At 40.9% G+C, this 24993-nt stretch overlaps 1 protein-coding gene across 1 annotated transcript; it reads right to left on the minus strand.

Annotated features, from left to right (window-relative positions):
* Positions 1-14: 14 nt before the first annotated feature.
* Positions 15-20218, minus strand: fam120b (family with sequence similarity 120B). Its single transcript, XM_034680928.1, has 15 exons — positions 20086-20218; positions 19735-19854; positions 17968-18158; positions 17615-17748; positions 17295-17417; positions 16929-17120; positions 16538-16802; positions 16260-16443; positions 15857-15958; positions 15403-15575; positions 13032-13124; positions 7539-7745; positions 7304-7451; positions 2467-2746; positions 15-2034 (listed from the first exon to the last, which is right to left on the minus strand). Exons 2-15 carry the CDS (start codon positions 19850-19852, stop codon positions 2004-2006), a joined length of 2241 nt encoding a protein of 746 aa, XP_034536819.1. The 5' UTR covers positions 19853-19854; positions 20086-20218; the 3' UTR covers positions 15-2003.
* Positions 20219-24993: the final 4775 nt, after the last annotated feature.

A 24993-nucleotide genomic window follows, 5' to 3' on the forward strand; every position in this document is an offset into this window, starting at 1 on the left:
GAACATTAGTCATGTTAACTTGACTCATTTCTTTATTAAAGATGTCAAATGTAATCTTGTGCTCAGAAAGTGGTCCAAGCTCATTCAAGAAAAGAAAAACGTTGTTTCAGTCTTTGAGTTTACCAAAATTTACTAACATTGGATTACTGGGAAATATGGATTTGAAGAAATTATCAAAATGTTTGATTTGTTGTTGTGTTTTAACAGCAACATTACACACCTAGATATAAGATATAATGAATGAACAGAAACTTCAGGTTAAAAAAAAATTATGTGTTCATTTATCAAACACGGCTCGGAATCAAGACAATTCATCGACAAAAATGTATAAAACAGTGCAATGTATAAACCGTATACTCTAATTTTAGCCACTTAGATAACTCACAGTCTTCAGTCATTTCTGTCCCTGGTCACTTTTGTATTCAGTTTCTTATGGAGCAGTATTAGAGCTGGGAATGAGAGAAATGAAACTCAATAAAGTTCCCTGACATTAGCAAGAAGCTATTGGTTAATGCTATATGAGCTATGGCAAACACATGCTAGTTAGCAATGTATCATACACTGACATAAGTAACATTTGAGGTGTTAAACAATAATAATTATCCACATATTTAGAAATAACCTTAACATGAGCTGCAGTAAGATACACGGCTTTCATGTAAACCTGTCACAGATAGCAGAGTCTGAGCCCAGGACTTCTCTCTCTGCTGAGGTGATTCACTGCAATGCAGGTATTGTTAGCAACTATAGGAGTGGGGGGTTCTATTTCTTAGCGCACAGCTCAGTTTAGAAAAATGCTCTAAATTTTAAGACTGATCTAAAACAAAATTAAGAAGAAAGACTCAATGAGGGCAACTTTTTTTAACGTTTGTGAACAATTGATATTAGCCCAGATGGTATCAGCTAAGCTAAAATCTCATGCAACTTAAAACCTCTACAGACAGCGCAGGAATGGCATCTTGCCTTTCTAAATGCTTACAATGTGTTTGATGATTTTGAAGCGGCTAAGATTGAAAAGTGACGCTGAGACTAAGTTGGCTCATGTTTCTGACGCGTCTTGCCATAAATCAAAATCAAAGTCCATGGAAAGTTTTCTATTTATTAACAAAAGACTCAAAATAATTTAATATCTAAAAATATCTAAATAAACGATAATAATGGCAATGACGGTGGCGGTCAACAGAAAATATATAACCCCACTCACCCTCTGTGTATGCCTCTCGCCACACAACTGAACAGGTAGATAAGAGGTAAACCACACCCATGAATCCAAAACCAGAAATTAAGTCAACCATCAAAGGAAATAATCATGATTAACAAATAAGACATGAAAAGCAACATTATGGCTCCTTCAAATGTACTGAAGTGTATGATGAAATATAAAAACTCCTTCCATCGATTATTTTTCTCATCCCTGACCCTAATACGTCTCCGTAGTAACAGATCTATTACTGATGCCTTATTTCAGTCAATATTCGATACCAGCATTACTGCTTTTCTTCTTAAAATCACTCTCATGTAAAATGATTATGTTGCTTGAGCCACACCGCTTTCAAGATCTCTTCCCTTTTAATTACTAAGATAAGAGGTAAAAACAGGCTTGGGGATTAGCCATTAATCCACCTCTCTGTGTTTGATGAGGCTCATTCCTGTGTTTGTTCAGAGAGTCCTCATTCCTACGGTCACTGGTTACTCTCCCTGAGATAAACTGATGTTTTGGGTGACTGTCTTTAAAACTTTTCTACAGAGGATTCATTTGAGATGAAAAAAAGAAGCATAATTCAGTTAATACTGGAAAATTAAGTGACCTAATCTCTTCGTTCTCCCTCCTCTTGATCTTCATTCCTTCACTTACTGTATCCAGTAGGTAAACATTCCTCACAGATTATTAACTAATCAGTTTGTTCAGAGAAATGGGATTCCTTCACGCCTTTCATCACATCTTCTCCATCCTCTTAACTCCTCTAATCCTCCTCCTCTCTCCTCTGTAGTTCAGGCTGGAGTTAGGTTCCTGGACCATGAGGCTGAGACCATCTGAAGAGAACGAGAGGAGAGAGGAGAATATAGGATGATACACGACAGTATCAAACAGAAAAATCAGAAGAAAAGGAACATGTTTAGCTAGTCTGATACAGATACCACGATCAGAGAATGCCATTAAACCTGCAAAAAATTTGTCTGCATAAGTCTGCCTCTCTCAAATGCATTAATCTGGCAACTGAAACTGTTAAAACTGCCAAATTAAAAAATGAAGCCCCTCCAAAGCTTCTATCTTCAACAGATAGAAGCCATATAAATAATCAATATTTATTCCCAGATTTATTTGTTGTTTCTTAGTTTTGACTGTCAAAGAATAAAAGAAAGTTAGATTAGAGTATCAGATAAATATAAGTTTGAGTAACGATGCGTAAATTCATTTCTCATACAGAATAAAATGTTATAGGAAAACCTTAACTCTGATATTACCTCGGGGCCAGCTGGTATCTCCCTCTGCTGCTGTAAGATCCTCCTCTGGACTGATATGAACGATGGCTTGTGTTGCGGTGTCCTCCATCCTGAAAGTTAGGATAAGACTCAGGATGAGGGTGAAAATGTTGGCCTCCTCTCATCCCTCCTCTGTGTCCTCCTCTCTGCCACTCTCTGTTTCCATAACCACTTCTTCTTCCTCTCATCTCCTCCCTCTCCCTCCATCCTCCTGTGTTTTCTCCTCTCTGCCTCCAGTTCTCATCACTTTCTGAGGGCCCACCTGAAAGTAAGAGCAGGACATTGAAACATTTGAGCACAACAAACAATCTTTTTCAGCCAGAGTCCAAACAAACTGGACGGGAGTTTTCTGTGTTTTTGTCTCACTGCTCCAAAGCGTACTGGGCTCCTCCAACAGATGAGTGTGATGTCAGGTTAAAAGAATTAACCACTGGGAATATAAGATGGTTAAGAAAACACTCAAATGATGTAGCTAGAATGCAACTGGTAGGTGATTTCACATCTGGCTGCGTGCATCAGGCTGTTGTCCTGCAACCGCTCAGTGAGTGTGAAAGTGTGGAAAATAGGCACATGAAAGGATACTGTGCATGAGTGGATGTGTCATTCGGGCCACAAGCTTGTAAAAACTGTTTGAAGGTCTATTTATGTTGCCTGAGTGTCTGCTGTTTGCAGAAAGGTTAAAAAAACAACAGGAAGACAAATACAATCACAGTATGAGATTCTGCGGTCAGATCCTCATAATGACAATTAACAGAGAACAGTTAAGAGGAGGGAAGATCAGCTGATTTCATAACTGGTCAAATCATAAAGAAGTCAGCACAAGAATGTCAGAAAACTGTCAAGTCATGTCTATCCGACAGAGCATAAATTTAAATGATGGTTCATTTATTTTGGGCAGTCAGCTTCTTTCCCTGGTTAGTTTGATGCCTCTAAAGTTCAGTTCTTAGAGATGAAATAAGTGTTTCTGTTCTAGAGGACAAAGGGGCCAGATTGTGCGTGTAAGTGGTTCAGGACACCAGTTGAATAGGTCTGAAGAAGAACAACATCCACACTCTTAGCCAGAGTGAAATGTACTCTACATGAAGTGTGACCCGATCTGAGAGTGGGCTTGTTTTCATTTTCTCTCTGACAGAAATAAAGTGAGGAGAAGTGAGAAAGCAGCTCCACTGGATCCACTGTCAGAGTGTAATTGTGAGGGCAGGAGGCCAGAGGAGATATTTGCTGAGGAGACTAAACATCAGGCCTGATTCCAAACAAAAACCAAACCAGGCCCTCAACCGTACCACATAGCGCCACCACTACTCTCACGCACACACACACTCCACATCCCCACAGTTCTGAAGTAATGATTGGTGTCTGCGTCTAGCAGAAATGAAACACTGAGGTATAAAGAGTGAACAGCTTTCCATCTATAAAACCAGAAACATCCTCAAGAGACCCACAAGGGTTGACTTGGGCAAAAAGCAGACAGCTCGGCGCACAGAGGAACAATCCCAAAGGTTTAAAAGTCACAGAGTTGATTAAAAACTATGGGTTCACGTTTTGTTTCAACTGCTGCTGAGATGTCTTCTGAGACTGATCACCAAGCAGGACTCTCAACTACAGCTGAGGTTCTCTTCTGGCAGATAGTCTGCACACTGCAGTGAAAAGCACAAATTAAAGACTCTGCCATTTATGGAAACGACCCAAAGTGGGTGAAAACATGTGAAGATGTGAGTGTAACAAAGCCGATGAGGTGTCCGGGGACTGTGACAGCTCTGCACACAGCAGAACAACAGTGAGAAATAAGAACAAGAAACAGAGAAAGGATGAAGAAAACAAAAGGATACAGAGTAAGACAGACGGAGGGAAAAGACTGAGGGGAAGGGGAGCAGAGGGAGGGGGAGACAGAAGAGAGAAGTCTGTAATCAGATCGTCTTGTTGTGTGTCTTAAAATAGAGCTCTCCCAGCCTATAAACAGAAACCTACTATTACTAGTGCACTGACAAAGCAAGTCTTTTCGATGCAATCGTGCACACACACAGTGGTATGTGTTACGGCCGCAGCACACATGGAGCTCGTTACTGCATGGCCCTCTGGGTAATGTGGTTCTGAGGGGCACCAGAGAACTACAACCACAGATGAACTGTCAGATTAAAATGATGCATCTCTGCTTTCTTTCATCAGAATGCTGCATGTTTTTGCCACTGAGATCACTGGAGGCCTTTTCAGTCTTCTGTCTTTTATGCTGTAAGTAGAAACAAAGACAAGCTCTAAAACTTTAAAACTAAACTACTGGAGACTTTAAAATAATAAAGACATCAGAGCATTAATTTTATTTCACTGGTTTTGAGACTTTCTGCTTCTATTCACTGGAAAGTTTACAGTAACAAGGCAGGGAACATGAAGAGAGAGAGAGATATGACGTGCGACTGTGGCGACATGGTATGAATCTAAACCATCATACCGCAAGGGTGCCATAGAAACAACAAAACATTTCTTAATTCAGGTCAAAATGTTTTTCTCTCTCTTGCATTTAGTTAACCAGGGTGGTGAAAAACTGTTTTTACAAAGATTCCTGGACAAAACAGTAGCATAATTATCTTGCATGAATGACTACAGCAACAACATTTACAGGCAGAGTGGCTGTGGAGAGAGAGAAGAAGGGAGTAGAATACAAAGGCATTAAGCTAACTATAGAACACAACGCACCTCAACAAGTAAAGAGTTATTAAAACGACTGATGCTGATCTTGTCAGGACGAGAAAGGCGAGCAGAACCTTTTACTTTTGCTGATTTTGTTGGAAGACAATGCCGTATTTCTAATCTCTCTGCAGATCCTGTAATGTTTTCCTTGGTAGTGTTTTCTGTACAAAAGTCTAAGTTTTATTATCTACAATACACAATTATCAATTGGGTGTTGTAGATAATGAGGTTGTATTGTATTCTTGGTAATGCTGTTTAGCAATTCTGTGCCATTTTGTGTGCTTCATGGATCACATCCATATGGCTACATTCTACCATCACATTTGAAATTGGAGTACTTCTGTGGTACAATGTTTTTCACTGATATGATGCCTTTTTCAATTGCATGTACACACCTTTTTTGTGACTTATCTGACACTGATGTGACACCGCAAAGTTACTTTAGTTTGATGAAGAGCATGTCCACTTGAAATGTCACTAGCCTGATGAAATAAATTGTGTGGAACATTGGAGCCCTGCAGTATTCAAGCAGTATTTTCTAAAATATCTTCCTCTGGTTTAAACATGTTTATGCACAACTCACTGCAACACTTTGTTGGTAATGTAAACACACTTTCTCTCTGCAAGCTGAAAGTTATTATGTCCTAATCAAGCGGCAACCTCCGGTCTCAAACTATGAAGCCCATGTGGAAGTGTTATCAACTGCAATTCATCGAGAATCCGCTTGAGGCTGGCTGCAGAAACACCGGAAACCACATAGACACCGATTCAAAAAAGATGATCTTTGCAGCATTAATAAACATGTTTACAGCCTGGTTCAAAAAACGGCTTCAGTCTGAAGAGCTCATTTCTCTATCGGCACACACTGTACGGGGGTGAATTCTTTTCTAACGCGACGGTTCAGAAGATATTAAGATAATGAGTTTTTGCCAAAATAAGGACATGACTGACTTGACTCCCGGACGGGAACAGATAGCTGTTGGCTAAGAGGCTCAAACCCCGCCCCTTTACGTCACACTATGCCTGGTTGAGTTCCGCATTTCCAATATTCCAAAACAGCGTTCAGGAACAGATGGGGGACGTCATGGATACTGCGTCCATATTTTATACAGTCTATAGTCCTAATCAAGCGGCAACCTTCGGTCATGAGAATTAAAGCCAATGCGGAAGTGTTAAAAACTGCAGTTTCTCGAGTGTCCACTTGAGTCTGGCTCCAGAAATACCGGAAACCACATACACACAAATTCAAAAAGCTGATCTTTACAGCAGAAATAAACATGTTTACAGCCTGGTACAAAAAAAAGTGTAGTCTGGATAGCTCATTTCACTTTCGGCACACAATGTATGGAGGGTGATTTTTTTTCATGACGTGGCAATTTCAAAGATATTGAGATTACAAGTTTTCCATTATGTGAGGCACAGCTGACTTGACTGACAAGCAGGAACACTGTAGCTGCTGGCTAGGAGGCTCAAAGCCCGCCTCTTTACCTCACACTAGCTCAACAGAAGTTAGGTTGAGTTAAGCATTTCCAATATGGCTCCCACTGATGATTGGCTTTAAAACAGCCCTTCAGAAACAGATTGGTGATGTCAGGGATACTACGTCCATTATTTATACAGTCTACTGTCCTAATCAGAGTGCAGTAGAGTACTGTAGAGTACAGCAGAGACAGGTATGAAAAATAACTTAAAAATACTCAATTTTCATGTTGATCTACTACTAGCTTAATTCTGTAGGTTGTATAGAGACATTCGTATTAAACTCAGACTGTTTCATAACTGTCATCAACTCTTCATAGTACTTTAAAATGATGGTTTTGTGTTTTTCATCAACCACGACAAGGTGAGACTATGCAAAAAATGTTAAGTTTAAACATGCTTTTAAATTACTGTTATCTGTTATGGAGTATTCTGATCCTTCTTGTGTGTTTCGATTATATCTGTTGGTGATTGTGTTATTTTTGGATGATAGCAGCAACATCTTTAACAACAAGAGATTGATAAGTGCCCCATAGAAAGCACCAGGGATGGATCAACAACAGTTCCAAGTAGAAAAACAGAGTTTACTTTTACTGAGAAGAAAGCTGGCGATGTAAGTAAGAAGTGTTTGATGATAAAGGGAGTCAGATCGCACCTGAGTGTCTCTCTCTGTATCTGGGTCCTGGTGTGGTTTTATGACTTTGCTCTGGTGGTTTGGGTCTGGACTGAAGGACTCTGCCTCGATTCCTGCAAGTTTCTGTGAGTTTTTCTCTCAAGCGAAGAAACAGATTCAGACAGGATGACTGGAGGGAGAGAGAGAGAGAGAGAGAGAGAGAGATTGTCTATTGCTCATTCCTGTTTTCCCTTTTTGCTTCCCTGTCTCCACTCACATCGCTCTCCAGCAGCACAGTTTTCTCTGCGCCTCCGTGTGCCAGCAGGTACTTTGAGTGGAACAGACGTCCGTCAAAGCTGTTCCAAGGCATCAGGGCAGCGCTGGGCAGCGGGCAGCCACAGGCACAGTTAGCACCCAGCAGGTGTCCCAGTCCTCGGATGTACAGAGATCCCAGCTGCACCGCACGGCTGCAGAGGACGGGAAGCTGATAAGAGAAAGGTAGAGAAGAGGTTTGGCTGATTGTACATCTCAATCAGGAGGCTTGCACAGCTCATCCTCTGTCCCATTCTTGTACTTCACATTCCTCAATTACAAAACCACTTACACAGCGACAGGGACTGTATTTCAGCTGCCAGCATCCAAGTTCAGTTGTGTTTTGCATTGAACTTTGAATATATATGATTTTGCATTACTCACCTTCAATATAGACACAACCATTATGACTTATACCTTAAACAGCGAAAAATCACAGATATTCTCTGCTGCTGTTGCTTTAAACTGCTGTTTGTTTTTCTGTGTTCAGTTTCAGCATACCTCACAGATTTCCAACCAGTTTTACAAAAGTAAATAAATCATTGTTTGCACAACATTATCTCCTCTTACTTGTTACATTAATCACACAATAATATACAACTAGGACTAACTATTATTATCGTTACATCTTTCAGTAAGTCCATCTACTTGTATGATACTTTTCACAATAAGATACTAACCAAATCATAAATCTATGTGATGTTTTGAAGAGGTCTGACACTGTTTTGAAATGACATGATTCAAAAGAACATGAACTTTTGACTGATGAGGCACTGATGCTCAACGAGGAAACGTAAGGGACAAAACTTTAGGTAAAAGTCATAGCAGCAATCTTACAGGCACTAACAAATACGGCAGTCCTCTCATTTATTGTGGCCGAAAACATCTGTATCAACAAATGATCATGACTCAATGGCTTGTTATTCATGATTTTGCCCCAAATAAATAAGAGAAAGATTTCCTATCTGAGTGCTAGAGTTTTGTTTTGTACATGGTCTATGTAACCTTACACCTGCTCAACTTCAGAGCTGTAGGAGCTGTTCTTTTTTCACCAGGAAAAAATGAAATCAATGATTGTTGTTTTGTTTTTTAAATGGCTCAAGATGCAACAGTTTCAGTTAAGGGAGAAACAGGTGGGTGGTTGAGTTGTTTGCTGACACAAAGAGCAGAAAGAAAACTAGAACCTGGAGGACAATAAAGAAGGGAAGGTGAGGATGATGAAGAAGCAAGGAGCAAGCTAACAGTAACGACAGCAGGCAGATGTTCCGCGTGTGTGTTCTATCTACTCTCACCTGTCCCATGAGCAGATAGTGCTGATAACAGTGATTACGTGTACACACACACACACACGCACAGACACTCCCACTCACACACAGCCCTGCCTGCCACCTGCTTCCAGTCAAACACAGCTTCACCTTCTGAGCACAATGAACCACTGGACTGACACACAAAGCCTGAAGGCGCGCAGACACCCAAACCCACAGAAAGAGCAGAGACAAGAGAAACAAGAGAAAGAGCAACGAGAAGAGAAACAGACACAAGAGAAAGTGGTTGGGTGTAAAAGGAGAATATGAGAACACACAGGGTGAGAGAGACAATCGTGTGTGTGTGTGTGTGTGTGTGTGTGTGTGTGTGTGTGTGTGTGTGTGTGTGTGTGTGTGTGTGTGTGTGTGTGTGTGTGTGTGTGTGTGTGTGTGTGTGTGTGTCCAGTGGGGTGGAGGGTGCTTGGTGTAAATAGCTCTATGTGGTGAGCGTCTGCCAGGACAGACAGGCGGCTGTCGCCAGCCCAGTACTCTCTGTCACTCACACACACACGCACACATACACACACGCCATAATCACAGTCCCTTGAGGAGGAATGTTGCAACAAAACCAATGCATCCCAAAATCTACCCACAACCCCTTTTCCCCTAAACACACACGCATACTCAAGCACACGCACACACATACATGCAATATGACAGTGTGACTCATTTTCACTGAGTTGAAGACAAACATGTTCACAAAATATTTGTTTCTTATTCTTATTCTAGTCTCATGAAATCTGTAGCTTATTTTTCTGGGCTGACTCGTGAGGACATAAAGGGGCGCAATGTGTTGTGCAGCTGCAAGTGTGTATATCTGCAGCTTTCACACACATGCTAATGTCTTTACAATCTCATATTAAAAATCACCTTCAGAGTAGTTGACTTCTGACTGTGTGTCTGTGTGTGTAGTTAATCCTTACACTGTTTAAACAGTGAATCCCCCTCCCTGCTGCTCTGTACCTCCCCCAGTCAGCATATTCAAATCAACGCCCAGCCCTAATTATTGTGTAGGAAACAGACGAGCAGCAAAAATACAAATTACTAGATACAAGTATTGTAATTAAGCACTCGAAATAAATGGGGCTACAACAAGGCAGTGGAGAGCGTGTGTGGAAGAGCACAGCTGACTCTCTGATTCTCTGGTTGGTGAGGGCTCACATTGGGTTGACCCAGCTAAATGAAGACTCTGTAGCTGCTGTCAGTCTTGCATTTGGGAAAGTGCCTGGGAAAATTTACAGAAAATTTCAGGAGCCCAACTTTTCAGAAGTGGGACATTTCTGTATTTGAAATCCTTTTTTTTATTGATCCTCAGAAATATTCTAATAATTTCAGTGTGGATTTCTGATTTTAATGAGCTATAAGGCAAAATCATCAATGTTAAAGCCATAAAGGCTTGAATTAATTTACTTTACATCTATCCCTCTTTCCAACACCAACTCGGTAGAGGCAGATGGCTGTCTAGCATGAGTCTGGTTCTGCTCAAGGTTTCTGCCTGTTCAAAGGAAGTTTTTCTTTGCAGCTTTAACTATTTAAATACTGCGAGGTGCAATGCTCATGGTGGATTAAGATGAGATAGACTGAGTCTTATCCTGTCTTAGTGTTGGGTCTTTGTTAATAATTCAACATAGAGTATGATCTAGACCTGCTATGTTTGTAAAAGCGTCTTAAGCAACATTTTGTTGTGATTTGACACTATACAAATTAAAGTTGATTGGTTGACTGATCTAATAAGTGTAGGACATATTTATTGTTTTGAATGCACTTATGAACGTCAGCCCCCACTGCCCATTTTCCTGATTATTTCCAGCAGCTTACTCTGACTGGACACAGAAGTTTCACAGAGGGGCTGACAGGAAAATTTCCAGACGAAGTCTTAGCAAAAATTTTGGTTATTGCATTCTCACATGAAACGTATCTGGTAAAATTCATGAAGTTTTCGGGAGCTTTGTGCTTTTGAAAGCATCTTGTTAGAGGAGAGGAGAAACAATGCTCACTGTGTGGCTGGTTTCACTGACACGACAATAGGACTTCAAGTGTTGCCCTTTTTCCTGTGCTTATACAGTGGGGCAAAAAAGTATTTAGTCAGCCACTGATTTTGCAAGTTCTCCTACATAGAAAGATGAAAGAGGTCTGTAATTTTCATCGGAGGTACATTTCAGCTATAAGAGACCAAATGAGAAAAAAATCCAGGAAATCACATTGTAGGATTTTTAAAGAATTTATTTGTAAATTATGGTGGAAAATAAGTATTTGGTCACCCACAAACAAGCAAGATTTCTGGCTCTCACAGACCTGTAACTTCTTCTTTAAGAAGCTCTTCTGTCCTCCACTTTACCTGTATTAATGGCACCTGTTTGAACTCGTTATCTGTATAAAAGGACACCTGTCCACAGCCTCAAACAGTCAGACTCCAAACTCAACCATGGCAAAGACCAAAGAGCTGTCGAAGGACACCAGGAAGAAAATTGTGGACCTGCACCAGGCTGGGAAGAGTGAATCTACAATAGGCAAGCAGGTTGGTGTGAATAAATCAACTGTGGGAGCAATTGTAAGAAAATGGAAGACATACAAGACCATTGATAATCTCCCTCGATCTAGGGCCCCACGCAAGATCTCATCCCGTGGGGTCAAAATGATCATGAGAACGGGGAGCAAAAATCCTAGAACTACACGGAGGGACCTGATGAATGACCTGCAGGGAGCTGGGACCAAAGTAACAAAGGCTACCATCAGTAACACACTACGCCGTGAGGGACTCAAATCCTGCAGCGCCAGGCGTGTCCCCCTGCTTAAGCCAATACATGTCCAGGCCCGTCTGAAGTTTGCCAGAGAGCATATGGATGATCCAGAAGAGGATTGGGAGAATATCATGTGGTCAGATGAAACCAAAATAGAACTTTTTGGTAAAAACTCAACTCGTCGTGTTTGGAGGAAGAAGAATGCTGAGTTGCATCCCAAGAACACCATACCTACTGTGAAGCATGGGGGTGGAAACCTCATGCTTTGGGGCTGTTTTTCTGCAAAGGGGACAGGAGGACTGATCCGTGTTAAGGGAAGAATGAACGGGGCCATGTATCGTGAGATTTTAAGCCAAAATCTCCATCCATCAGTGAGAGCATTGAAGATGGAACGTGGCTGGGTCTTCCAGCATGACAAAGATCCCAAACACACCGCTCGGGCAACGAAGGAGTGGCTCCGTAAAAAGCATTTCAAGGACCTGGAGTGGCCTAGCCAGTCTCCAGACCTCAACCTCATAGAAAATTTGTGGAGGGAGTTGAAAACATCACTGCTCTAGAGGAGATCTGCATGGAGGAATGGGCCAAAATACCAGCTACAGTGTGTGCAAACCAGGTGAAGACTTACAGGAAACGTTTGATCTCTGTCATTGCCAACAAAGGTTATGCTACGTAGTATTGAGTTGAACTTTTGTTATTGACCAAATACTTATTTTCCACCATAATTTACAAATAAATTCTATAAAAATCCTACAATGGGATTTCCTGGATTTTTTTTCTCATTTTGTCTCTCATAGTTGAAGTGTACCTCTGATGAAAATTACAGACCTCTCTCGTCTTTCTAAGTGGGAGAACTTGCAAAATCAGTGGCTGACTAAATACTTTTTTGCCCCACTGTACTTTCAGGTGGTTTAACTTGACTTTAGATGAGATATTATTATAAACCATCTTCTTCAACATGATAATCGTTAAAGAAAATTGGTGGGGATGAAATGGTTTGACATTTGATTCTCAAACGTCTACATGATCTTAAAATGTTATAATTCTCTATCATCTAACATCAGCTTTGGAAGGATCTTGGAATAGTTTTTTCTATGGACTCTTGAGATTCGATCAGTTTCTTATTTTATATTTCTCTTCCCTTTTTCTTCTCACTTTCTATTACTGGAACAGTTTTATTATTTGTTTGCTACACGACAACTTGTTCACTATAAACCCCAGGGACATTGTCTTCTTGCAGCAGGAAACGACAACAACACAAGGGTGTGTGAGGACAAGAAAGTAGAGAGAAACATCAGAGAAAAGATAACTGATAACTGATGTTTTTGATCGGGGATCACATGAAAATTAAGACTTAACTTGAATAACCTGAATACAACATGTGTGCATGTGTGTGTGTGTGCATGTGCAACTGACCTTGATGTGTTGAAGCTCCTGAGTGGATTTTAATCTCACACACACAGCCTGACTCAGGTAAGCATCAACATCCTCTTGAGACAAAGTGTTTACCTGAAACACACACACACACACACACACACACACACACACACACACACACACACACACACACACACACACACACACACACACACACACACACACACACACACACACACACCAGTGCAGAACAAATTTTTATGGTTGACCAATTGAATCACATCCCAGAGTATCGTGTGTGTGGGTCGATTTGTTTTGTCTGCTTGCTTTGCAACAATTCAACAGACAAAGAAACAATGCTGAGTGCAGAAACAAGGCTGCCCGGTTGTGTGTACAAAACAAACAAACCCTGAAGCTGCTTAAATAGAAGAGTGACGAGGGAATGTGAATGCAGCAGCGATCAGACAACAACAGCTACTGTTGTCTGTCAGCCTGTCTGGGCAACTTTGATTGTCTGCCCCTCAAACAGTCTGTGTAACAAGCTGCTCCTCGGCCTGTCCGCCTGCTCGTCCTTTATCCATTTCAATTACTGACCCAGAGTGTCCTTCTGTCTTTCTGTACAAAAGTTGATCTTCATGAAAAGAAGTGTTCACCTCTGTCTGTGTGAGCACAGGATTTTCTAATCTAATCATGTTTTAAATGCAAATAAAATCCACTTAAATCCTTAACACCCTGACTGTCTCGTAAAAGCTTCACGTATCATTTGTTTGACTCTGTTTTGGAGTTCAAATGAACACAATCTGTTCAGATGTCAGTTTAAATTGAAGCTGCTGAGCTGAATCTTAATGACTCTGCAGTAAGCACCCTGGGTTCATTTTATTATAACATTGACTTAAAGAAATATGGACTGGAGAACATTTAATGCAAAAACAATAACAACTCCTTACATGTAAATATTGTTAACTTATTGTTATTGCTAACAAACAAACTGAAAATAAATGTGGGCATGACAGGCCAATATTAAAACAATGCTGTCATTTTAAAGGGAAAAATCTCAAGTGAATGGAATTGTGGGTATTGGTGGAGGCAGGTTTGGGAAGGACAGTAATAGGATATAATGTTGTAAAAAGGACATTATATGTCAGCTGGACTCTACTGCATTTTGCTTTCTGACTGTGGGTTCAATGACGTTGTAGTAACGCCAAATCAGTCAAGAGAACACAAGCCATGTTTCTTAACTGCTTTGCTTTGAAGACAAAATCCGAAGATTTAATGTCCTTTTAACACAACATTGAAATATGCAACAAAACATTAGGTCCACCTTCTTTGATTAGATTCCTTTGTTAGGAGGCATCAAAGCTCAATTGAAGCACTTTGTTACAGAGTTGGCAGATGAATCTACAGAATAATTTCTGTTTAGCTTTAGTAAAATGACGCAGGTACCTTTATCCTTGTGATGGGACGCATTAATCTCTGTTGTTTTGAAGCTCAATCAGATGACGTCAAGACCAACCAACAAACTAAAAGCACAAATCTCTGCTGCTTCACACACTTTGAAAAGTGATCACGGAATTGAAAGATTTCAAAACAAGGCTTTGCAACGAGATTACAAAAAGCAGAATTGTTTATAGTTTAACATTTGCAACCAAAACAAGAACACAATAGTTGTTAATGTGAAATAAGAAATGACTCTTAAGGTATTCAAGCCCCTTGGATGGTTATCAGAGCAGTTGTTGACGTAAGAAGCAGAGGTTCAAAGACCAGTGTCTTTGGTTAAACTGGGCACTCAGTGGTTGATAGAAGCTGCCATCAAGCCGCAACACAACAACTCAAGACAGACCATCAACAAGAAATGTTTAGCTTTAAATCAAGATTACAAAAGGGCTGAATAATTGCTGTATATGTTATAGACAAAATCCTCAATCAAAAGCTGGCTTGTGTGTTTAATACTCACTAAATACATTTGCTCTTTTATTGACTGTTTACACAAATCAGCAGGAGTATCTTTACCTACCACTCACAGCATTGTCTTGACTGAAATGCCTCAATGTAAGCTGTAAATTATATTGAGCTCAGCTGGTTGATTTAGCAGCTAAAATAATAAAACCAAGTAATTCAAGGAACAACACATACAGAGAAGGTTGTAGTGTATATAAATACCTGTATAATAATGGTCAAATCTCCTATAGTATCGTCAATTAGACAAATAAAACTAGATTTTGATTATTAGCAATTCATGTGATTGTATGGAGATATTATTGATTTGTATTTACTGCTTCTCTTCTATACGGTTTAAGCCATTTTTCGATACTCTCCCGAGCAGTGATTTCACTGTCCTGTTTCCTGTCTTGTGTTTAGTTGTCATTACTAAATAAAAACGTTCAAATAAACCAGAGAAAATTAAAATTACCTGGAGGGCTATGTAAGTGATGAGGCAGAGAGCAGCCAGGAGAGAGTCTTCAACTTCTCCATGCAAGTCTGAGAGCTGCTGGCAATCAAAAATTGATAAGAAGGAGTTGAGGCGGAGAGCAGAAACTTCAGGACCAGTGCCGAACCAGAGTAAGTCCAGACTGGGCTGATCACCTACAATAAAACAGAGAAAAGAAAAAGTTAAGAATAGCTTTGAATAGAAAAACCCTGCATGAAATGTGACAAATGTGTTAAATGTGTATGGTAGGAGACGGCCAAGTGAGTCTAGCTGATTGACAGTGCGTCAAAACAAAGGAAGAACTATATGCAAAAAAACGAATCTCTCCTTCTTATTTGCCCATAAGCTAGTTCAACTTCATTAAAACCAGAGTTTGACTTAATCCCAAGCCAAAGAATAGACAGTCCAATATAAAAAAAATGACCAGGTACAGTACCTGTGAGACTGATTGGGACAGGATGGACCATGTCAGGCTCCTGCAGAGGGTTTCCAGGGTAGACAAACCATTCCTTCATAGCTGGGAGGTTAACATTTGAACCTGAAAACAAATGAGCCACAGATACACTTGGACTGAGTTCACATCACTGTCCTGAAAGGTATTCTAGTCTCTGTATGTGAATCACAGAACACAACAAACATCAAAACGTCAAAGCACCAAGTCTATCACCAAGCATGTACGTCTCCTGAGATTCAAGCATTTGCTGATGTGTGTCTTCAGATGTGTGATTTTCTTACAGTTTGAACGGTGTTGCCAGAGAAGATGAGTGTGTGTGTTTGTTTTATGGGACCTAAAATGTGAATGTGTGTGTGTGACATATCTGAGAAGTTTACTTTCCTACCATCATGCCCATGCAGCAGCACCAGCCCATAGATGCGTTGTCTGCAGGCCTTAAGGACAAAGGCTTGAGGCAGCAGTTCAGTGTCCTCTTCATCCTCCAAAGTGTTGCTACATTCAATGACGCCCTCGCACACAATACTGTAAACCATGAAACCCTCTGCTGCTACATGCTTCTCCCTACAGGCCTGAGGAAAGACCACAGAGAAACAAAATCTGCTTTTTTTTCTGGCATTCGCTATTGTCAAAACATCAGAAAAGGAAAAGAAACATGGAACATACCTTCAATATTTCTGCACTAACATGTTTCTCAAATACAGCAGCAGAGGAAGCTGTAGAGAAATCACCCCACTGAAGAGCCTCCTGTCCAGGTAATATGTAGGAGCTCATTCCTCTCTGCAGCAGCTCTGTGAGAGGAGCTGACAGGTTCAGAGAAAGGAGCCCGGCCTCTTCCTCCTCTCTGTCCCACACTGAGCTCACAAGGTGGGATACAGCCAGCACCACTTGCCCCTGATTAGCACCAGAGTGTGGTGAAGGCTTGTTCATCCTGTAGAAATAACATTAATGTTATTTATTGTCTTCATCTGAACATTAACTAAGTTTGCTCACGGTCATAAAATATGAAAGGATGCATTCAATATTTCTGTATAAGTAAAAGTAGTTGACAAGACACCTGTAGGTTGCCATGGCGTTGTTTCTAATGTTCATCATCTTCTCCTCAGACACCACATCATTTCCTAGGAGACAGGCCAGCAGTGGTAGCTGATGAATAGCCAATCCAATGGTTTGGCAGAGCCTCTGTCTGTCATACAGGACTGTGGTGAGCGTGTCAATCCGCAGCTTTGCTACAGATAAGTATGGAGCACTTAAAAAGAAAAAAAAACACACACTAAAGTCAGTCACTTTTTTCACATTTTCCATAACTTGCCATTTAAATGAAATCCTACAATATTTGATTTTGTCGAGTAGTAACTGCAGTGCAAGTCTTTCGGTTTGAGTATGCCAAAACTATGAAAATGTGATAATAATTCAAGAAAACCTGTCGTATATGATAAAGTCTGAGTCCTGGCCCAGGATGCCCATACAGTTATGCTGAAGAGCATATCTGGCAATCTCATAGTCAGCCTCCCTCACTGAACAAAACACTTCCTGGCCAAGGGACCTGTGAGGAAAAATAAAACATTCAATAAGAAAACAAAAATGAACTAAATCTGAGCTGCCAACAGATATGAGAAGAAAACCCTCATGAAGAGTCAAGTATTAATTAATATGTTATTCTTAAACTGTGGTCTTAATAACATGTTTCCATGATAACTACAAGAGGGCTTGTGCATTATAATAAATCTTGTAAATACTGACCTGAGAGCAAAGCGTGTGAAAGATGCCGTACCAGAAGGCAAAACAAACAGCGCTCTACCAGGCTGCTCACCGTGCCCCTTCAGGTGACGAAATACTTTAGAAATCTCCCCGTTCACTCTGCGCCTCCTCTTCGCCTGAAGACAAAAGAGCGTGATGTTTACTGACTGTTGATTATGTGTTTTAAATAAGTGAAGATTATTAACCTCTGTATTGAAGCTATTAAAAAAAAACTCTCTGAAATTCAACTGTAACAAAGGAAAACAGTGGATCTACTGGAAAACTGCATGATGTGCTAAATTGGGTAGATTTGAACGAGTTTTCTAAAATAAACAATAGAGAATATGTTTCCTCACCCACTCCTTTCTTTTCTGCTCCTCCACCACTCCATCAAAGAAGAAGACTAATCTTATTCCTGCTGAGATGAAGGCCTCCACCCAGCTCTTCAGCAAATCCATGTACTCCCTCCACTGCCCTCCACATATCCAGTCCTGACATCTGTACCAGTGGCACAGACAGGCCATACCATCCACAACAAGTGTGGGGCCTAAAATAAGAGAGTCAAATCAAAATGTAATAGAGAGCAGACCTGCAGGCTAAGCAACTATTAAAAAACACAACCCAAATAACAAATAAGAAATGCCCAGTTTTCATTTTTGTACTATATACTACTACTTGCTTAAGTATTAAGCTCATCAGCACTATTTTTCTTGAATCTTGTTATTATGCTTATAGTTCTATCACTACCCTTGAGTCTGGCTGTCAGTCTTACCACTCTTTCTGTGCTCCTACAATCCTCCTCTAACTAAGTTTAAGCGTCAGCAATGCTAAAGCTGTATGCTATTAGGACCGACAGTCTGAGTGTTGCTACTGTAACTAACAATGTGCTATAAGAGAAATCAAATCATTATATGATCATAAATGCAGGTTTTAATGTATATTATCTAATCCTCCTCATTCCAAAGGAATCACCAAGTTTGTATCTAAAGAAGTTACAATTTTGATCATTCAGATTCACTGCTATAGTTTTTAGCTTGTCAACCTGACATTCAAGAGATTCAAGATTCAAAGCTTCAAAGGTTTTAATTGTCAGTTTTCACTATATATACGAAGACATACAGGAAAATCGAGATGCTGTTTCTCTCTTCCAACTCTTAAATAGCAAACATTTAAATATAAAATACAATAAAATTATAAGAAAATACAGTTAAAACAGCCTATGTACACAGTACAGGCAGTGCAGTGTCATGACAGTTCAAAAATTGACAATGTAAATAGATAATAGTGCAAATGATATTAAGGCTAAAGACAGTATTGGAGATAAGTAAAGGGTTTAATGTGCAAAAGCAGCTGAGGTGAGCTGAGGTGAGCAGCTGACCTGATTAGATGCAGATGTGTATACATATTGAGTCTGGTTCTGCCTGAGGTTTCTGCCTGTTAAATGGAAGTTTTTACTCGCCACTGTAACTAGCTAAATACTGCGATGTGCAATACTCATGATGGATTAAGGTGGGGTCAGACTGAGTCTTACCCTGTCTTGAAGTTGGGTCTCTGTTCATAATTTGACATAATTCTAGACCTCCTACGTTTGTAAAAGCGTCTTGAGATAACGTTTGTTGTGATTGGGCACTATACAAATAAAGATTGATTGATTGATTGATTGATTGATGATATTAATTGCATTATCTAAGTATCTGTACAGCTGTATAGCTATAATTATTTACAACAGCATCTGCTGCAATAATGTGAGTGGATGTATAGTCGCCACAACGTTAAGTGTTAGCATTAGAACATACCAGTAAAACAAGTGTGGTGGACAGGTGATATCTATTTTTATTGGTGGAGTAACTTGGCCACTCATTTTTTTACATTTCACTTCAGTATTCTACTTAGCATTTTACATAAGACATGGGTTTTATTTTATCATGTATGATTTTATGCTCAACTGTGGAGCACCTTATTGCTTTAGTCAAAAAGATGCCAAAGACATAAAGCTTAGTTACTGATTTAACATTGACACTTTAACAATATCGCCATTTCCATGTCTGACTTTACAAGAGAGAAGTTCTTCTCTGATACATCCACCACTGCTCACTCCACCTGCACACTGAATTAAACTCAACTGGAAGTGTTAGCTGGGGTTTGGGCAACATGTTGTCTGGCCATTTCTCTCAGGTCCACAGTCACACAGGTATCCGGACAGCAGCGCTCCATGAAAGACTGAAGACCTTTCACACCCATGTCTACAGATAAGAAACAGAAACACAGAGTGAGGGGGAATTCATGATTTATGATACCATGACCTACAGCTCGCTAAGTTCAGTCAGAATGGACCTGAATGCTAACAGTTAGCTTAGCTCATAGCCGATGGACTCACTCATTCTCTTCCATCATTAAAAACCAACTCAGCTTATACTGACTCGCGTCTGTACTTGTGTGTGCCTCTAGTATCGGTTCACACAGCACAAACTTACTTGTTACTCTTGGTGTACACGGGAAACATTTGTCTTGTTTACATGCTTTAGATTCCAGTTACTTCCTGTCTTCTGCGTGTGGCGTCATTACGTTGCAAAACAAAGCACACGTGCTCGGCACAAGGACCTCACTAAGGCTTCAATGAAATAGTAATGCTTGTTGTCTGTGGGATTAGTCAAAATCTGAACGACTATTTAGACACAGTTAGAAACTTAATAACTGAAGAATAGTTTTGGTTGCTCGTATAGATAGTTATAACTAAAAAAAAAAAGTTAAAAAAAAAAGTAAACATTTTGATGTGGCATGAAAGAGAATGGACCACTGAGGTTTTTGTGGGCTCAGTCCACCCATAATAACTCCCCAGGCATGGATCAGAGGCAGGCTAATTGCCCTTCGGGCTCTCCTGGAGAATAGGGGCTCTATTCTAGAGTCACAAGCTATTAGGTCTACCTTCTCCACACAAAGCCCCCGACCCTTCCACTCTATTGTCTGAGAGGAGCAAGGATAAAGAAAGGGACATATGCTGGATGTCACTCCAGCTGTCAGCATCTGTCGTTCCTCTGCCAGATGCTCTGTGGGTTGGGAGGACAATCCACCCCTCCCAGTCAACTGATCTTCCAGTAGGGAGGGGCTGTGTTGTAAATCCGAGCCCCCCATGGAGAGTTATGGCCAGTATTGAGGACCACATAGGCATTTTGTATTTAGACCAAACTTGACCAATGTTTTGTGTCTAATTCCCTAAACCCCCTAGTTCAATTTGAAGTTTTAACATCACCTTGAGCATGTATGAAGGGGCTCTATACCTGTACAGATGTTGAGCATTCACCTGCTTCACCTCTTCTCTTCAGATGTTTGCCTAGTTTCATGTTCATTCACATCTAGGCCTTCAGGGGATTGCTCCAATTAAGCTCCAAATTGGTGACCAGAAAAATCTGAGTGAGTTACTCCATTTATTTGCTAAATAAACAACAACACACAATACACAATGAAACACAAACATCAATACGAAACAAACACAGCGCTAGCAGGACAAATTAAATACAAGGGATATTCAGTGTACACAAGCACCATGTCAAGTCTAGCTCCCATCAGCTATTGGCATCCTGAAGAAGACTTGTTGAAAAGTTGTGCTGTAAATTTGCTGTAAATTTGCCGTGATTTTTCCCAAGAAGGGTTTCTGTACTTTGATCATCTAGCTTTATATTCAAAACTGGTTGGCATAATCTGGTTATCTAACATCAATTCCATCAATATTGTTTTAGCCTGATAAAAAGTGCAGAGCGTCATCCAGCTGTGAGATGGTTGAGAGAAGAAAGGTGCTGAGGCAGGAGCCCTGATAATAACCACTCAGTTTGAAGTGCATAACCATAAAGAAAATAAGTGCACACGGAAACAGACAGACAGATTGAATATAGAAACATGGATACATCCATCCATTATCTTGACTGCTTATCCCGTTAGGGGTCACGGAGGACTGGAGCCTATCCCAGCTGGCTTCGGGCGGAAGGCAGGGTACACTCTGGACAGGTCGCCAACCTATCACAGAACATGGATACAGTGATATAAAAGGATAAAAGTGAGAGATTAAATCTGAGTATGTTAAAATATACATCCATGAAAAGCATTAATACTTTGCATACACCCACTGTATCATCGCCCATGCATATATGATCTTCATCCATCTACATATGACCACAGAAGACAAAAAGTGAAAGGGGTTTTTATAATCCTTCATCACATATTCAGCAGTCACTGTTTGGGTTTGTTGGCTATTCATGTTGGCTCTTTTCAACTTCCTTCTCCTCCTACACAGACTCTTCCTTCACCTCTTCTTTTCCGCCCCCCTTTAAGTTCCTCCCCCTGTTGCATCCCCCCTCCTCCTCCCACCTCCTCTCTGCTTCTGACCAAAGCTTGACTCAAGAGAAACAGAGGCAGATGTTCCAGGAGCACACGACTGCCCTCAGCCCTGCCCCCCAACACCTCCCATTTGTACTGGATCAGCAGTTAACCCCCGGAAAGAATTGACCATACAAGTACACACACACACACACACACACACACACACACACACACACACACACACACACACACACACACACACACACACACACACACACACACAAAGAACACCGCTGCACAAATCTGTACAGGCTCAACAGTTGTCCAACTGAATGAACAATACACTCACACACTCACACATGCATACACACACAGAGACACACACAAACATTTCTACACACCAAATGCTGTCCAAATCCCCTCAGTGTCCCTGATAGTAGCCACCCTGGGGTCAGGCCTAGTGTCAGCGTCCAGGGCCTGGGGTCTCTGTGGGCAGCTGGTCTGGCTAATCCTGCTGCTGCTCGAGGCCACTGGTTCTCCAACCAAAGGCCAAGGACCCCCGGGGAGCCACAGGGCTGGGATCTCAGGGAGCAGGTTTGGACACAAAGCAGGAGTTTTGTTTGTTTGTGTGTTTGTTTAAAGTCTATTAAAGATTACATGTAAAAAATGTCAAGGCTTCAACTGTGTCAACAGTATCACATCTAAAATTCTGATTTAAAAAAAAGCCCCTAATGTTTTGATTAATGACAGGGACATGTTTTAAAGGGATGAACAAATCTTGAAGAAGATTTACAAATATGTTATGGTATAGACAAGAAAGTAGAAACATATTATTAGGAAATGTAGTTTTATTATTTTACTCATAGTTAAAGATCTGAATCTGCAGGGTAATGCAGTAAGTTTACTGGTTATTGTCTTGTTGAATTCAGGAACTCTTTAGTCTTCAAATTGTTTAGTGAGTTCATCAAACAATAGAAATGACAAATATTGAATTCGATATAAACTAAATGTGTTAATTACAGAAGTCAAAACACTGAATCATCATATTCAAGATACTAGAACTCTTTAATGTTTGTGCATACATTCAGAATTCAAATTCTTGTTATTTCATTTGTGGACGCATTTTTCCAACTGTACTCAATATTAACAAAGATATAGTTCGAGCAAAATAGCAAGCAGATGTGAAACATGCAGAGCTTGATGTCAAAATGGGAAAAAAAAGGTTTTGTCTAGTGTTAATGTTATTTAAGTTGATTTTAAGGGGGATGTTGAAAATGTCAATGTAAGTGGACGTCCTCTCTTGTGAAAGATAGTTAATTATAGATCAGACAGGGTAAGGAGAGAGTGTTGGTCACAGGTGTACTGCAAGTTTCTACTGTACATCCCAGACTGAGACAGCAAGTAGATAGCCTCACGTTTGTATGTCTGATGGGGAGGGGGCGCTGATGTATTTGCTATAAGTCCATCCATCCTTCTGTCCAGCCCTCTATCTTTCAATCCATCTGTTTACATTTTAAACATGATATCATTGAACAAATGTGAAATTAATGTAGTGAATCTGACCAATGACATAACACGCAGGCCTGGATTTGTGAATACTGGTCTCTTTTCTGCTGTTCTTACACCCTTTATACACCAGGTCACAAATTGAACACCTCAGTCAGCATGCCAGCTAATTACAGCCTGGTTTTGTCTCTTGAATGTGGGAACATAGCACAGAGGGAGTTTCATTTGTTGTGCCTCAAACTGCGTCCCTTAAGAGCTTTGATTTCTATAACTGACCACACCAAATGCAGTATGCTGTGTGCAACGGTGTGTGTTTGTGTGTGTTCATGTGTGTGCGGGTGTCGGTGTGATGGCAATATTGTGGAGGTTCCCACGATGGCACACACACACACGCACGTTCGCGCGCACACACACACACACACACACACACACACACACACACACACACACACACACACACACACACACACACACAAGCCATATGGCCAGCTCTACCCCTTGCATGCCTCCACTGTGCTTTGGCCCATCAAGCAACCAGTGGCTTCACCTAGAAAGGCATTTGGCCTGAAATGAGTGTATGGAGAGAGAGAGAAGAAGGAGGGGAAGCAGGATGAAGGAATGATAGAAGTGAGAATGAGAACTGAAGTTTTTAGGAGGGGGATGATGATATTAAAGACAAAGTAAAATTAGAGAGTTAGAGATGAGGGAAGCCATTTGGTAGTTGGTTGATGTTGTGGTGTTTGGTGAGCAGATGGCCGAGGCTCGCAAAGGGGCGTGTCTTGTCCTCGCGACCCTTCACAAATCACACGGTTTCTTCCCCGAGGGGCTCGCGACTCGCCGTTCAATAAGAATCAATGGGAATTACTTCGCGAGAGAAAGGGATGAATGGGCGGCGGGGCGCGAGACCTCTTCCTTTGTTGTTCCCCTGCGTGTCACAGAGCTCCTGGTATCACACACACACACACACATACACATACACACATACGGGGACAAACACACGCGCGCACACGAAGAAACAAGTACACACATTGACAATAGGAAAGCACTTCAGTTAAACAATCGACCTCCAGTTAAACAATTTTTTAACCTCACGCGCGTGCGTGCACACACACGTGCACACTCACACACATACACACACACACACACACACACACACACACACACACCAAAGGGGGGTCAGATGGGAGGAGTTCTTACTTTCTGCTGTTTCCTGAAGACACAATTAGAGAATCTCCTGGCATAAATTATGTTTTAGAGGAAAATGAACGAGAAGAGAAGGAAAAAGGTGGGGTGACTTTCTATCCCACCATGCTTTTCAGTCACGCTTTGCTGGGGTAATCGGCAAATGTGTGCCACGTCATGGTGATGAATGACTGATGGTATATTGGCCTAATACAGGGAGGGAGAGAAAGAGCACCGAGGACCTCTGAAAGTCGGGATGAGTGTAAATAAAAGGCCTCAAGAGAGGGATTTTACGCCACGCCACATAGGGGCATTGTACCCCTTTGAGGAGGGGGCTGAAATCAACTGGTTAAATGAAATGAGCAGCGTCCTATAGCTAA

The sequence above is a fragment of the Notolabrus celidotus genome, chromosome 3 (genome assembly GCF_009762535.1).
Source record: "Notolabrus celidotus isolate fNotCel1 chromosome 3, fNotCel1.pri, whole genome shotgun sequence".
Lineage (NCBI taxonomy): Eukaryota > Metazoa > Chordata > Actinopteri > Labriformes > Labridae > Notolabrus > Notolabrus celidotus.